Source organism: Orycteropus afer, unplaced genomic scaffold (genome assembly GCF_000298275.1).
Source record: "Orycteropus afer afer isolate SDZICR_OR568_19922 unplaced genomic scaffold, OryAfe1.0 scaffold00017, whole genome shotgun sequence".
Lineage (NCBI taxonomy): Eukaryota > Metazoa > Chordata > Mammalia > Tubulidentata > Orycteropodidae > Orycteropus > Orycteropus afer.
In genome coordinates this window covers 2,402,537-2,419,585 of record NW_006921604.1, presented here as the reverse complement: position 1 = coordinate 2,419,585, position 17,049 = coordinate 2,402,537, and the positions used below count along the sequence as shown (strand labels likewise).

Here is a 17,049-nt window from a genome sequence, read left to right as displayed (position 1 = left end):
AGTTGCTACTCACCAAAGTAGGAGGTGGAACAATGTTTTGTGTAGTATGTTATGCCAATTGAGCTTGATGTCCCCTGCGACTATGGTCCCAAACCCACCGGTTCAACTACTCAGTCCCTCTGGGTACGTGGCTATGACCAAGAAGTGACTACAACCTTGTCCCTTGTCAGCTCTACTATATACTTGGGAATTCAGATCATACAAATACAGTTATAGGACCATTGTCTGTCAAGCCTACGCATGGTCTTGGGTATACTTCCCACTTCATAGACATACCTAATAATTCAGCCTGTCCACCCATCTATCCACCTGTATAACCATGTTTGGAGTCAGGCTCTTCTTGGTGGTGGTTTATTATTGGCCCATTGGAGAAGGTAATGGTGGCTCTTACACGGTAAGTGAAGCTGCAAGAGGTATGGGTGTAGTTCTTTCATATGGGGAGTATTGCTGTCTTCCACTGAGTTAGACAAAAATAATAATTGAATATCCATGAGAAAAGTAAAAGCAAATGGACCAAAAATACACCATGTAATCACACAGGAACAGTAACCAAAAAAAAGAAAAAAAGGAGGTAAAAAAAACCACCACAGTATCTGGGGAGAGGGCAATAAGAGAAAAAGTTAGAGAAGGAGAGTAGTGGAGAAAAAAAATGGGAATAAAGCAGAAAGAAAAACAAGGTATGGGATTAGCCACGAGAAAGAAAAAAAAATATGGAACCAGGAACAGGGAAAAGAAAAAAAGTTGAAAACTAGAACCTGGGAAGGGAAGAATAAAGAATAATACAAAGGACAAAGGAATAATAATAATAATAGTTTTAAAACAGACAAAAACAAACAAAAAAAATTGGGGCAGGGCACCCAGGGTTCGTCTGAGGATACAGACTGGGATAGTATTCCTGCTGACCTAGAAGGTGGGTGGGAGTGAGGGATGGCTGCACCTCCATTCACCAAGAGGGTATGGGATACAAGAGTAACAAGGGGAGTGTCACGCCTTTCCAGTTGTCTGTATCCACAATGTCCTGTGGTTCCTGGCAAGTGGAGCCTGTTCTTAAGTCTCTGGAATCTGGAAGAACGCTGTCACTTTAAATATCCAAAGTAGTCAAATCTCTTTTAAACATTCAAAATGGCTGCACCCTCCAGACAGGCAAAAGTCAGCTCAGCCCGCCTTCCTCTTCACTGCTTCCCTTTTTATTCACCAGCCACCAGAGCAGTCCTCCTTGCAGTCCCTGGCTAGCAGGCTGATTTTAGGTTAATTCTTAGGTCCTACTATCACTTGGGAGCTCTGGTAGCATAGTGGCTAAGACACTTGCCTGCTAACCAGACGGCTGGCGGTTCAAACCCACCAGCCACTCCTCGGAAGGAAGGTTGGGCAATCCTACTTCTGTAGTGATACTGCCTCGGAAACCCAAGGAGGGGTCACTAGGAGTCAGGGCCGACTCGACGGCACATAACAACAACAACAACAACTATCACTTGGCAATATCCAAGCTGTCCATGCTCTCAGGATCACTGCTAGACCACAGTTCTGTATGTCTTCTTTTTTAGTGTTTACATGCAAGTTCTTCTGCTAGTTGGAATTTAGTCCACTTCTATATCCTTCCCTTCAAAGTTCAGGGGTCCAGGATTATCTTCTATATCTCTGTTAATTGGTTCCCCTTTCCTTTATTGAAGAGAATCTGTGCAGTCTTTCTGCCTTCTCCACTATCTGACTGGAACTCCCTTCCATCTATTTTTGATGCATCCTACATTATTCAAATTTTTACCCATAGAATCCTTCAGTATTGCAACTCAGAGCCTGAAATTTCTCTTCAGTTCTTTCAGCTTGAGAAATGATAATTATATTCTTGCCTTTTGTTTTTCTAACTCTTGTTCTTTGCATATTTTATCATAATACTGTACTTTGTCTTCTCAAGCCACCCTTTGAAATCTTCTGTTCAGCTTTTACTTCATCATATTTTCCATTTACTGCCACTTGGTAATTGGGAGGATGAGACAGGACTGGGCAGTGTTTCATTCTGTTGTACACAGGGGTTGCTTTGAGTTGGAAATGACTCAGTGGCACTTAACAACAATAATAATGTTATGTTGTTGTTGTTGTTTGCCATTGAGTCAGCCCCGACTCATAGTGACCCCTCCTTGGGTTTCCGAGGCAGTATCACTACGGAAGTAGGAATGCCCAGCCTTCCTTCCGATGAGTGGCTGGTGGGTTTGAACCACCAGCCTTCTGGTTAGCAGTCAAGTGCCTTAGGCACTATGCTACCAGAGCTCCTGATAATGTTATAGTATTCTTTTTTTCACATATTGCTGAATTTATTCTCCAATACAGTGCTAGGAATTTTTGTATCTACCATAGGGATATTAGTTTGCAGTTTTCTTGTGATACCTTGATTGGCTGTGGTATCAGGATAATTTTAGCCTCAAAAAAAGAGTTGGCAAATACTTCCTACTCTATGTTCTGAGATAGTTTGTGTAGTTCTGATACTATTTCTTCCTTAAAAGTTTGATAGACTACATGAGTGAATTCCAGAAGCCAAGTGGGTTTGGTGTTTTCTCTAAAGAGTTTTAATTAGGCATTGCATGGAAAATCAAATAAATTCCCACTTTTCTGACCCTGTACTGTATAGATCAGTTGCAATCTATTATCTGTTGTGTTCTTCTTTGTTCCACTTCTGTTCTGACACCAGGTGTACATACAAGACTTACTCCTCTAACCCTAACCTCCTAGAGCAAGGTCAGACCTCACAAGTTAAAGGGCACAGTCCTCCAGACTGTGAAGTCTGCCTGACACCTCGGAAATCAGCTTGAAGCTTAGCATTTCCACAACATCTCTTCTGACCTGCTGGCTCCAAATTCAGGGGTTCCTTGTATCCCTCTCAGGATACCAGCCATAAGATAAGGATGTACAAGTACCCCCTTACTTCATACCTCCTGGGTCCCACTACTTTCTGGGTTTGAAAATTCATTAGAACAGCTCAAGAACTCAAGAAAAGCACTATAGTTATGATCACAGTTTTATTATAGCAAAAAGGATACAAATGAAGAGATGCTTAGCGTAAGGTCTGAGAGGATCCCCAACACGGAATTTCTGTGTCCCTTTGGGACGTTTTACCCTCCCACAGGCATTGATGTCCTTAACCAGCCAGAAACCTACAGAGCTTCCCCATCCAGAGTTTTTATTGGGTCCTCATTACGTAGTCATTATGGATTGAGCCAGCCCACCTTCCCTGATATCATGAGGTGGTCTTTTTGGCCTGGGCACATATACATCCCCAAGTCACCTTGTAGCATAAGAAAGATTCCAGTCATTTGGGAAATTTCATGGATTTAGAGGTTAGCCTGAGGAAGCAAGAATGAAACCGAAAGGTAAACCCCACAGCCCCTTACAGTCTACTTTCAATTATTATTATACCTTTATACATAACATGGGAGCCTCTGGGTGGTAGAAATGCACTCAGCTGCTAACTGAAAGTTAACAGTTTGCGTCCACTCAGAAGTGCCTTGGAAGAAGGGCCTGGTGTGGTAGTTAAGTTGTGTGTCAACTTGGCTGGGCCTGGTTGAGTGGCTGGGCAGCTGGATGTAGTATTCCCTGTGGTGAGATTGGCAATCAGTTCCATGGTGGAATCTACTAGAGCAGCTGAGTAGCTGCTTTTGGGATGTGGTCTGCTTCTAGTACATAAGAAGCAGCTTTGAGGAAATTCTTGAGGTTTTTGGCATGCTTGAACCCTGCATGTAGCCATGTCATCATTCAGCAGCCCGCCATGCCCTGCTAATCTTGGGACTTCTGGGCTTGAATTAGTGGCCTGCCGTGTTGTTTGGTAACATTGGGACTGTACTTTTGCACTTACTGACCTTGGGTTTGTCAACCTCAGCAGTTGTTGGAGTGAAGTAAAGCTTCCAGCTTCAGTGGGCCAGGAGCAACAGGCAGAGCTGAAGCCCAAGGTCAAGGGGCTTTCACCCAGCCCCTAGAGCTTGGCACTTTGAACTTGGACTTAAAACCTCCAAACTGTAAGAGAGTAAACTCCTATTTGTGAAAGCCATCCCATTTGTGTTATATTCCTGTCAGAGCGGCACTTCTTGTTGTTTGGTGCCATTGAGTCATCTCCGACTCATAGTGACCTTATGCCCAACAGAATGAAACACTGCGCGGGCTTGTGCCCACCTCACAATCCTTATACCTGAGCCCATCATTGCAGCCATTGTATCTGTCCATCTTGTTGAGGGCCCTCCCCTTTTCGTGGACCCTCCACTTTACCAAGCATGATATCCTTCTCCATTGAATGGTTCCTTCTGATAACATGACCAAAATAGGTGAGACAAAGTCTGGCCATTCTTGCTTCCAAGGAGCATTCTGGTTGCACTTCTTCCAGGATAGATTTGTTAGTTCTTTTACCAGTCCATGGCACTCTCAGTATTCTTTGCTAATATAACTCAGAAGCATCAACTCTTCTTCGTTCTACCCAGTCTACCATATTCATTGTGTAGCTCTCACATGCATAAGAGGTGATTGAAAATACTGTGGTTTGAGTTAGGTGCACTTTAGTCTTCCAGGAGACATCTTTGCTCTTCAGTACCTGAAAGAGGTCTTTTACAGCAGATTTGCCCAATGCAGTATATCATTCGATGTCTTGACTGCTGCTTCCATTGGTGTTGATTGTGTTGTTGTTGTTATGTGCCATCGAGTCGGACCCGACTCATAGCGACCCCTCCTTGAGTTTTCAAGGCGGTATCACTATGGAAGTAGATTGCCCAACCTTCCTTCCAAGGAGTGTCTGGTGGTTTTGAACTGCCAGCCTTCTGGTTAGCAGTCAAGTGCCTTAGGCACTATGCTACCAGAGCTCCTGATGTTGATTGTAGCACCAAGTAATATGAAATCCTTGACAATTTCAATCTTTTCTCCATCCACCATGAAGCTGTTTATTGGACCAGTTATGAGGATTTTTGTTTTCTTTATACTGAGGTGTAATCCATACTGCAGACTGTAGTCTCTAATCTTCATCAATAAGTGCTTCAAGTCATCCTCACTTTAAGCAAGCAAAGTTGTGTCATCTGCATATCGCAGGTTGTTATGAGTCTTCCTCCAATCCTGAGCTATGTTCTTCCTCATATAATCCAGCTTCTCGGATTATTTGCTCAGCATACAGATTGAATAAGGATGGTCAAAAGATATAACCCTGGTACATTCCCTTGCTGATTTTAAACAGTTTCCCTTTGTTCTGTTTGAAGGACAGCCTCCTGATCTATGTGCAGGTTTCTCATGAGTACATTTAAGTGTTCTGGAGTTCCCATTCATGGCTGAAAGCAAATAATACCAGAAAGATGTTTACTTACGTTTTATTGATTATGCAAAAGCATTCGATTGGGTGGGTCATAACAAGTTATGGATAACCTTGAGAAAAATGGAAATTCCAGAGCAGCACTACTAGGTAACCCAAACACCTGGCAGGCTACATCAGAAAAATCACTCATTGAAAACCCTATGGAGCATGGTTATACTTTTACACATGAGGCATCACCATGAGTCAGAATTGACTCAACAGCAACTAGTCACATATATGAACTTTACAACAGTTTATTTTCTTTTGTCCCATTCTTTGTGCCATTATTGCCATATATTTTACTTCTACGTATATTATAAATATTTTAATACTGTTTTTACTTTAACCCATCAAATAACTTTTGCAAATTTAGGAGTCTTTTTTAAGTACTTTATTCTTTATGCTCTCCTAGACTATCTTAGGTGTCCTGCCCGGCACACTCTGTTCTTAGCTGCTATCATGGCTCTTATTTCTTGAAGTACCCGTTTGTCAGTCTTTTTCACCCCCTTCCCCGACTCCAACTGTTATGTCAAGGACAAGGATTGTTCTTGTTTACTAATTTATCCCTTCCTGGCACACAGGGGTTGCTCACTCATTTCGTGAGTGAATAAGTGAGTGTAGAGAATAATTTATAGCACGAAATACACATGGCTCAGCATAGTAGGCTTCTCCTTAGTTGATTTTAACATTGACCTTAACACATAGATTAAATGAATAATGTTATAGCAACTTTTGGTTAACTTTAATAACTAGTTTATTGTCTCATTTTGCCATGACTTTTTAGAGACAGTAGGTAATATCTTGTTATATTAAAGTACCTTACTTTAAGTTATATTCTTGAGATCTTAAATTCATACTAGAGTATACATAAATATATATATTATTAACATAAAATGGACTTTCTTTTTCCAAACAGTTAAGTCGTTCAGTTGTTCCGGGCCCGTGAAGTTTACCATAGAATGGCATTTGAAATATCATATCTGTCACAATGAACATCGTGACCTAGAAGTAAGTAAATCACAAATCTTTAATATATGTAAAGATATGAAAGAAATATTATGGCATAAAAATGTGTTAGCTAATTAGGTGATGACGATGACACACTGCTGTCAAGTCAGATCCAACTCATTGCGACCCCTCCTTTGGTTCCCGAGGCAGTATCACTGTGGAAGTAGATTGCCCAACCTTCCTTCCGAGGAGTGGCTGGTGGATTTGGACCACCAGCCTTCTGGTTAGCAGTCAAGTGCCTTAGGGACTATGCCACCGGGGCTCCCTCATTAGGTGAGGAGGCCTGAAATTGAGGTTGGTTTTTAGAAATTCCACTGATTTATTTTTGGACTTAAGGCAGTAAATCCAAACATATGCTTTCTCAGAATACTAACCCTTTAGTTTCCTCATTAGTATCTTATGAAAATTGTTAAAACCCATTGTCGTCAAGTCGTATCTGACTCACGGCGACCCCTCCTTGGGTTTCCGAGGTGGTATCACTAAAGAAGTAGATTGCTCAACCTTCCTTCCGAGGAATAGCTGGTGGGTTCGAACCACCAGCCTTCTGGTTAGTAGTCAAATGCCTTAGGCACTGCGCTACCAGAGTTCCTATGAAAAATGTTAGTGAATATTTAAATGAAACATCTAGGAGGCGTTTATAAAAGGGCTGTGCTGCTGTTGTTAGGTGCAATCGAGTCTGCTCCAACTCATAATGACCATGTGTACAACAAGGTGAAACATTGCATGATCCTGTGTCATCCTCAGAACCATCTCTGACCTTTGTTAGTTAAGTGCTTCAAGTCCACTTTTACTTTCAGGAAGCAAGGTTTTGCTTTCTGCTTACCATAGGTTGTTGATGAGTCTTCCTCTAAACCTGATGCTATGTTTTTCGTAATAGTCTGGCTTCTTAGATTATTTGTTCAGCATGCACATCGAATAAGTAAAGTGAAATGATATAAACTTGCTACACACCTTTTCCAATTCTGACCCACACATATCCCCTTATTCAGTTTGAAGGACTGCCTCTCAATATGTATACAGATTCCACATGGGTACAATTCAGTGTCCTGGAATTACCATTCTCTGAAGTGTTACCCATAATTTGTTATCCACATAATTGAATGCCTTCCTGTACTCGACACAACACAGATAAACACCTTTCTGGTATTCCCTGCTTTTGGCCAAGATTTGTCTGACGTCAGCAATGATGTTCCTGGCTTTTGAATCCAGCTTGAAGTTCTGGCAGTTCCCTGTTGATGTATAGCTACAGCCATTTTTTGAATTATCTTCACAGTTTTGCTAGAATGCATATTATTGATGTTGTTCAGTAATTTCTACATTCTATTTGATTTTTTTTTTGAATGAGCACAAATATGGATCTTTTCTAGCTTTTGGCCATATAGCAGTGTTCAAAATTTCTTAGCATAGACAAAAGAAAGTGTTGACAGTTGTTATATCTGTTTGTTGAAGCACCTCAATTGTTACTCCATTGATTCCTAAGGCCTTAATTTTCTTTGATGCCTTAGTGTAGTGTAAACTTCCTTCAGTGGCATTTGTTCTTGATCATATGCTACTTCCTGAAATGGTTGAACATTGACTGTTTTCCTACAGGGAATCTATATTCCTTCTAGCTTCTTCTTTTTTTTTTTTTTTTTAATACATTTTATTGAAATATAATTTATGTACAGTGAAATACACAAAACTAAAGTGACATAAGTCAGTGCTTTTTTTTGGGGGGGGCAGTCTTCCCTCCTGTTCCCTCCCACCCGTGGTAACCAACAAAGAAAGTTTCCTTCCATATATAAACCTTTCCTTGACTTTTTACAATAATGAACTAATACTATATTTGTCTTTCTGTGATTGACTTATTTCACTCAGCATAATATCCTCTAATTTCATCCATGTTATGCGGTGTTTTGCAGATTCTATGTTATTCTTCAGTGTTGCATAGTATTGCATTGTGTGTGTGTACCATAGTTTGGTTATCCATTCTTCTGTTGATGGACATGTAGATTGTTTCCATCTTTTTTGCTATTGTAAATAGTGCTACAGTGAACATGGGTGTGCATAGATCTGTTCTTGTCTTGGCTCTCACTTTTTTTTTTTTTTAATTGTGATTTGGGTGAAAGTTTACAGAACAAATTCACTTTCCATACAGCAGTTCACATACACTTTGTCTCATGACATTGACTACAATTTACCCCAATGCAACAGCTCCTCTTCCATTTCCTCCCCATAGTTACCTCTTCCCTGTGTCCATGCCTCCATGCACTCCATGCATTCCTGCCCCCTGTGTCTCCTGCTGTCTTCCTGTGCATAAACAGCCCTTCTTTCTCCCATGATTGTTCTAGTGTGTCTACCTTAAGTAAATGTTCAACTCATATGCCTGTCTTTTGTTTGGCTGGAAGCCATAAGTGTGGGTTCAATTCCAGACCTGAAGGGTACCTAGTGGCCATAGTCTCAGTGGTTCCACCAGGCTCTATCAGACAAGCAAAACTAGTCCCCTTTTTTTTTTTCTTCCAAATGATTTGAAATTTGAAAATTTCCTTCCCTATAGAAACCTTTCCTTGAGTTTTACAATAATGAACTAATACAGTATTTGTCCTTCTGTGATTGACTTATTTCACTCAGCATAATGTCCTTCAAGTACATCCTTGTTATGCGATGTTTTGCAGATTCTACATTATTCTTTAGGGTTGTATAGTATTCCATTGTGTCTTATGTACCATAGTCTGGTTATCCATTCCTCAGTTGGCGGACATCTAGGTTGTTTCCATCTTTTGGCTACTATAAATAGTGCTGTGATGAACATGGGTGTGCAAATGTCTGTTCTTGTCATGGCTCTCACTTCTTTACGATATATACCTAGTAATGGAATGGCTGGGTCAAATGGTATTTCTAATTCCAACTTTTTAAGGAATCTCCATACTGCTTTCCACAGTGGTTGTACCATTTTACAGTGCTACCACTGTCTTGTTGAACTTTGCTACTAGTGCTCGAGCAAGATGGTATCTCGTTGTTTTTATTTGTATCTGTCTAATGGCTAATGAAGAGCTCTGGTGGCATTGTGCCTAAGACACTTGACAGCTAACCAGAAGGCTGGCGGTTCGAACCCACCAGCCACTCCTCGGAAGGAAGGTTGGGCAATCTACTTCCATAGTGATACCACCTCAGAAACCCAAGGAGGGGTCACTCTGAGTCGGGTCCAACTCCACGGCAAATAACAATGGCTGGTGATCGTGAGCTAATCTTCAAATGTTTGTTGGCCGCCTGAATATCCTCCTTGGTGAAGTGTCTGTTCATGTCTTCTGCCCATTTTTTAATTGGATTATTTGTCTTTTTGTTATTGAGGTGTTGGAGTTTTCTATAAATTCTAGAGATAAGTCCCTTGTCAGATATGTCATGGCCAAATATTTTTTCCCAATCCTTAGTTTCTCTTTTGGAGAAGTCTTTGGAAGCGCGTCAAAATTTAATTTTTAGAAGGTCCCATTAATCTAGTTTCTTTTCTGCTGTTTGTGCATTTTGGGTTATGGTTGATAGTCTATTTATGCCCCTAAATTATTTAGTGTCCCTAAATTTGCACCTAATTTTTCCTTGAGGAACTCTATAGTTTTAGGTTTCACATGTAAGTCCTTGATCCATCTGGAGTTAGTTTTCGTGTATGGTGTGAGGTACAGATCTTATTTCATTTTTCTGCAAATGGATATCCAGTTTTCCCAGCACCATTTATTAAACAAACATTCTCTTCCCCATTTAATAGATTAGGCCCTTTGTCAAAGATCAGCTGACCAAAGGTCAGTGGATCTATTTCTCAGATCCATTCCATTGATCTATTTGTCTATTGTTGCACCAATACCAGGCAGTTTTGACTACTGTGGGTGTATAATAGGTTTTGAGATCCGGCAGTGTGATACCTCCTGCTTTTTTGTTCTACTTTGGTAGTGCTTTGTTTATCTGTGGTCTCTTTCCTTTCCATATAAAGTTAGTGATTGGTTTCTCCATATCCTTAAAAAAAAATGTTGAAAGGATCTGGATTGGGATTGCATTGAATGTATAGATTGCTTTGGGTAGAATGGACGTTTTCACGATACTCAATCTTCCTATTCACAAGCATGGTATGTTCTTCCATTTATGTAGATCTCTTACGGTTTCTTGAAGTAGTTTTTTATAGTTTTCTTTGTACAAGTCTTTTGTGTCCCTGGTAAGATTTATTCCTAAGTATTTTATTTTTTTTGGTAGCTTCTGTAAATGGTATTGATTTCCTTATTTCTTCTTCAGCAGTCTCTTTGCTAGTGTAGAGGAATCCAACTGATTTTTGGATGTTGATCTTGTATCCTGCCACAATGCTAAATCTCTCAATTAGTTCCAGTAGATTATTGACTGAGTCTTTTGGGTTTTCTAGGTGTAGGATCATATCATCAGACATTAGGGATAGTTTGACTTCTTCCTTACCAATATGGATGCCTTTGATTTCCCTGTCTTGCCTTATTGTTCTGGCTGGGACTTACAATACAATGTTGAATAGAAGTGATGATAGAGGGCATCCTTGTCTAGTTCCTGTTTGCAAGGGGAATGGTTTCAGTCTCTCTCCATTAAGAATGATGTTGGCTGTTGGTTTTGCATAGATGCCCTTTATTATGTTGAGGAATGTCCTTTCTATTCCTATTTTCCTGAGAGTGTTGTTCAGGAATGGGTGTTGGATTTTATCAAATGCCTTTTCTGCATCGATTGATATGATCCTGTGGTTCTTTTCCTTTGTTTTATTTATGTATTGGATGATGTTGATTATTTTTCTAATGTTGAACCATCCTTGTATACCTGATATGAACTCCACTTGGTCGTAATTTATTATTTTTTCAATATGTTGTTGGAGTCTATTGGCTAGGATTTTGTTGAAGAGTTTTGCGTCTATATTCATGAGGGATATCAGTCTATAGTTTTCCTTTTTAATGATGTCTTTGCTTGGTTCTTGTATCAAGGTTATGCTTGCTTCATAAAATGAATTTGGGAGGATTCCATCCTTTTCTATGTTCTGGAATAGTTTAAGTAGGATTAATGTCAGTTCTCTGAACATTTGGTAGAATTCCCCAGTGAAAACATCTAGGCCAGGGCTTTTTTTGGTTGGTAATTTTTTAATGACCTATTCAATATCTTCTTTTGTTATGGGCCTGTTTAAATTTTCCACCTTAACCTCTGTTAGTTTAGGTGAGTAGTATGTTTCTAGAAATCTGTCCATTTCTTCCAATTTTCAAATTCGTTGGAGTATAGTTCGTCATAGTATCCTGATGTTATCAGTTTAATTTCTGTTGGTTCTGTTGTGGTGTCACCCAATTCATTTCTTATTTGTGTTATTTGTATTCTCTCCCTTTTTTCCTTTGTTAAATTTGCCAGTAGTTTGTTAATTTTATCAATCTTTTCAAAGAACCAACTTTTAATCTTGTTGATTTTTTCTGTTTCCTTCTATCTTCTTTTGATGCTTCCTCTGTCATTTGCTTTTTAACAATAGAATCTTTCATTATTCAAGGCTTGAATTTTCTCTTCAGTTATTTCAGTTTGAGGAATACCAGTCTTTCCTTCCTTTGTGGTTCTCTAACCCCCAGTATTTTCAAATTTCATCTTAATACTTTACCTGTTATATCAACCTTCCCTTTGAAATCTTTTCAGCTCTTTCACTTCATTATTTTTTCCACTAACTTTAGTTACTCTGTGTTTAAGAGCAAGTTTCTTTTTTTTTTTTAATTATGATTTGGGTGAAAATTTACAGAGCAAATTCACTTTCCATACAGCAGTTCACATGCACTTTGTCTCATGACATTGACTACAATATACCACAATTCAACAGCTCCCCTCCCACTTCCTCCCGATAGTTACCTCTTCCCTGTGTCCATCCCTCCATGCACTCCTGCCCCCTGAGCTGTTTGTCTCCCTGTGCACAAACAGCCCTTTTCTCTCCCATGATTGTTCTCTCCATGGACTGTATCTCCCTCGGGTAAGTGTTCATCTCATATGCTTGTCTTTTGTTTGGCTGGAAGCCACAGGTGTGGGTTCAATTCCAGTCCTGAAGCGCAGTTAGGGGCCATAGTCTCAGTGGTTCCACCAGGCTCTATCAGACCAGCAAACCTGGTCCCTCTTCCTCCCGCCCCCAAGTGATTTTGAATTTTCCATGTTGTTCGCCATCTCCATCTAGGATCTCCTACATAGATCCCCCTCTGAGCGTTTGATAGTGGTAAGCCGGGCACCATGTGGTTCTTCTGATCTCATAGTCATATAGGCTGTGGATCGCATGGTGTACCAGTTGCTAGGACTAATTCTTTCCATGAACCTTTGGTTTTCTTCATTCTTCTTTGCTCTGGATGAGGAGAGACCCATCGTATCTAGATGGCTGCTTGCAAGCTTTTAGGATCCCAGTGGCTACTCACCAAAGTAAGAGGTGGAGCAATGTTTTGTGTAGTATGTTATGCCAATTGAGCTTAGTGTCCTCTGCAACTATGGTCCCGAGCCACAGGTTCAACTACTCGCTCCCTCTGGGTAGCTAGCTATGACCAAAAAGTAACTACAACCTTGTCCCTTGTCAGAAGAGCAAGTTTCAGAGTCTCTTCAGACATCTATTTTGATCTTTTTCTCCTTACTTGTCTTTTTAATGACCTTTTGCTTTCTTCATGTATGAGGTCCTTGATGTCATCCCACAGCTCGTTTAGCCATTAGTGTTCAGTATGTCAAATCTGTTCTTGAGATGGTCTCTAAATTCAGGTGAGATGTACTCAAGGTCTCTAAATTCAGGTGGGATATACTCAAGGTCATACTTTGGCTGTTTTGACCTTGTTTTAATTTTCTTCAGTTTCAGCTTGACTTTGCATGTGAGCAACTGATGGTCTGGTCTGCAGTTAGTCCTTGGCCTTATTCTGACTAATTATACTGAGTTACTCCGTCATCTCTTTCCACAGTTGTAGTCTAATTCCTGTGCATTCCACCTGTGAGGTCCACATGTAGAGGTGATGTTTATGTTATTGAAAAAAGGCATTTTCAGTGAATAAATCACTGGTTCGCTAACTTCTATCATTGATTTCTTGTGTTGTTTCTGTTACCAAGGCTATATTTCCCAAGTACTGATCCTTCAACTTCTACATTCTAATCACTAGTAGTAATCATTGCATCTTGATTGCATGTTTTATCTGTATCACACTGCTGAAATTGGTAAAAATCTTCATTTTCTTCATCTTTGGCATTAGTAATTGGTGCATAAATTTGAGTAATAGTCATATTGATGAGTCTTCCTTGTATGGATATTGTCCTATCACTGACACCATTGTGTTTCAGGATAGATCTTGAAGTGTTCTTTTTGACAGTGAATGTGATGCCATTCCTCTTCAATTTGTCATTCCTGGCATAGCAGACCATATGATTGTCTCATTCAGAATGGCTAGTACCAATCCATTTCAGCTCACTAATGCCAAGGATATCAAACTGTATGCGTTCCACTTCACTTTTTAATAACTTCTAGTTTTCCTGATTCATACTTCATACATTACATGTTCTGATTATTAATTGATGTTTATAGATTTTTCTTCTCATTTTCAGTTGTGGCACATCAGCAGATGTAAGTCCTGAAAGCTTTACTCCATTTATGTTATTAAGGTCAACTCTACTTTGAGGAGGCTGCTCTTCCCCCTTGAGTACCTTCCAACTTGAGGGGCTTACCTTCTGGCACTATATCAGGCACTGTTCTGCTGCCATCCAGAAGGCTTTCAGTGGCCAGTTTTGTAGACTACCAGGTCCTTCTTCCCAGTCTGTTTTAGTTTGGAAGCTCCACTGAAACCATGGCTGACTCTGCTAGTATTTGAAATATTGGTGGCATAGCTTCCAGCATCATAGCAACATGCAAGCTATCCCAGAATGACAAACTGACACACAAGTGGTGCAGAGGGACTATAGTCACATACAAATAAAAATCAATTTAAGAAAATAATTGATCAGTGATTTTTATTTTTTATTTATTAAAAAAAAAATAGGGTACAAAAAAATTGAGTAGATGTAGTGAGTATAAATAGATTTCAGAAAGAAATGAGGAGAAAAATGAGACATCTAGAGGAGGGAAAACAGTAGAGTCTGAGAAAGAAAAAGAAAGCTGTTGTGCTGGCTTCTGCCCTACCTCTGAAGCCTGGGACTTTTGGCAAGGAGCCTTTGCTGGGCTCCTTGTCACTCTCAGCAAGCTGTTTCTTTAGGTGAGTCTCATGATTGCTTGGAATTCTTTCCTTTTCAGCTTCTCTATTAGCTGTTTGTCTTCTGGCTTGAATAATGTATACCAGAAACCATTGCTATTGAGTCGATTCCAATGCAAAGCAACCCTATCGCACAGAGTAGAAATGCCCCATAGGGTTTCCAAGACTGTTATCTTTATGGAATGAAGGCTACATATCTGTCTCCTACAAAGTAGCTGGTAGGTTAAAACCACCAAACTTTCAGTTAGCAGCTGAGCTCTCAACCACTGTGCCACCAGGCTTCCTTTGAATAATTTATAGGTTTCCATGTTCTCATTTGTATCATCTTTCCAATTGATGTTAAAGATGCAGTTTTCCCTGATACTGCCTTTTGACTTTATTCCTGAATATTTTACCTCTTCACATTAAATACTACTTTACTCTGTTTTTCCTAAGAACAAGGTTATTCACTTAAATTGCACAGTACAATTTCAAATTCAGGAAATCCAACATTGATAGCAGTACCACTGCCTCGTACATAGACCTTATTAAAATTTTGCTAGTTGTCTTAGTAATGTTCTTTATTAGCAGTGTTTTTGTTTGTTTCTGGTACATGATCCAATCCAGCATCGGCTACCGCATTGCATTTCTATGGTTTTATTTCATTGTAATTGCCTTTACACGCCTTTACCAAATCAAAACCAAATTCACTGCTCTCGAGTTGGATCTGACTCATAGTGACCCGTCCTTGGGTTTCTGAGGTGGTATTACTACGGAAGTAGATTGCCCAGCCTTCTTTCTGAGGAGTGGCTGGTGGGTTTGAACTGCCAACCTTCTGCTTAGCAGTCAAATGCCTTAGGCACTAGGCCACCAGAGCTCCCTTACATGCCTTTAGATGCCTGCAACGAGTCTATAACTTGTTTGTTTGTTTGACATCAATAATTTTGAAGTGTACAAACCAGGGAAAGCAGAGAAAAAGGTGGTGGTGGGGACCAGGACAGTGAAGAAGCAGAAACAGGGATCCAGGTATGGCCAGGGACCCAGGCCACGCCCCTCCCAAGCAGTGGGAATGAGGCAGGGATTTATGTAAGGGGAGAGTGGAGAGGTTTTGAACAGCTAAGGGAGACAAACTTGTCTGTCAGTTTGTCCTACTGTGGTGGTGTGTTGCTGTGCGTCTCAAACCCAGTAGTGTTGCACATGGTGCCCAGGTTTCAACAGCTTAAGAGACTGAGACAGATTAGGAAGAAGGAGGAGGCCATCCACTTCTCAAAGAACTGGCCAGGGAAAACCTTATGAATAGCAGAGAAACACTGTCTGATACGTTACTGTGCAACTTTATGAATAGCCCGGAAATATCGTCCGATACAGTGCAGGAGGATAAGCCACTTAGGTCAGAAAGCTCTCAAAGTAGGACCAGGAAAGAGCTGCATCATCAGACTAGAACCAGCCTTAATGATATGGATAAGGTAAAGCTTTGAGACCTCCATTTGCTGACGTGGCATGACTCAAATTGAAGAGAAACAGCTGCAAACATCCATTAATAGTTGGAACATGAAATGTACGAAGCATGAATCTAGGAAAATTGGAAGTTGTGAAAAATGACATGGAATGCATAAAGATTGATATCCTAGGCATTAGTGAACTAAAATGGGCTGGTTTTGGCCATTTTGAATCAGACCACCATGTGGCCTACTATCCCAGAAATGACAATTTGAAGAGGAATGGTGTGGCATTCATCATCACAAGGATGTTTCAAGATCTGTCATGATGTACAATTCTGTCAGTGATAGGACAATATCCATACACCTACAGGGAAGACCAGTTAATATGACCATTATTCAAATTTATGCACCAACTACCAAAGCCAAAGATGAGGAAATTGAAGACTTTTATCAGCTTCTGCAGTCTGAAATTGACTGAACATGCAGTCAGGATGTGTTAATTATCACTGGTGACTGGAATACAAAAGTTGGAAACAAAGAATCACTGGTAGTTGGGAAATTTGGCCTTGGTGACAGAAATGATACCAGAAGTTGCATGATAGAATTTTCCAAGACCAACGACTTACTCATTGCAGATACCTTTTTTCAACAACACAAATGGCAGCTATACACATGGACTTCACCAGATGGAATACACAGGAATCATATTGACTACATCTGTAGCAAGAGGCTATGGAAAAGCTCAATATCTTCAGCCAAAACCAGGCCAGGAGCTGACTGTGGAACAGACTATCAACTGCTCATATGCAAGTTCAAGTTGAAGTTAAAGACAGTTAAAACAAATGCACAAGAGCAAAAATGTGATCTTGAATATATCCCTCCTGAATTTAGAGACCATCTAAAGATTAGATTTGATGCATTGAACACCAGTGACCGAACACCAGAAGAATTGTGGGATGACATCAAGAACATCATCCATGCTGCCATCTAGATGCAACGATGGGTCTTTCCTCGTCAAGAGCAAAGAAGAAAGAAGAAAACCAAAATTAATGGAAACAATCAGTCCTAGTGACTGGTACACCATCCGATCTGCAACCTATACAACTAT

At 40.1% G+C, this 17,049-nt stretch overlaps 1 protein-coding gene across 1 annotated transcript in view; it reads left to right on the top strand.

The window, feature by feature from the left end:
• The window catches only part of TMEM87B (transmembrane protein 87B), an 83,865-nt gene that overhangs the window by 21,814 nt on the left and 45,002 nt on the right, over positions 1 to 17,049 (top strand). The window contains exon 3 of the mRNA XM_007959514.2: positions 6,231 to 6,322. Coding sequence (XP_007957705.2) covers positions 6,231 to 6,322 — 92 coding nt within the window. The remainder of the gene's footprint in view (positions 1 to 6,230; positions 6,323 to 17,049) is intronic.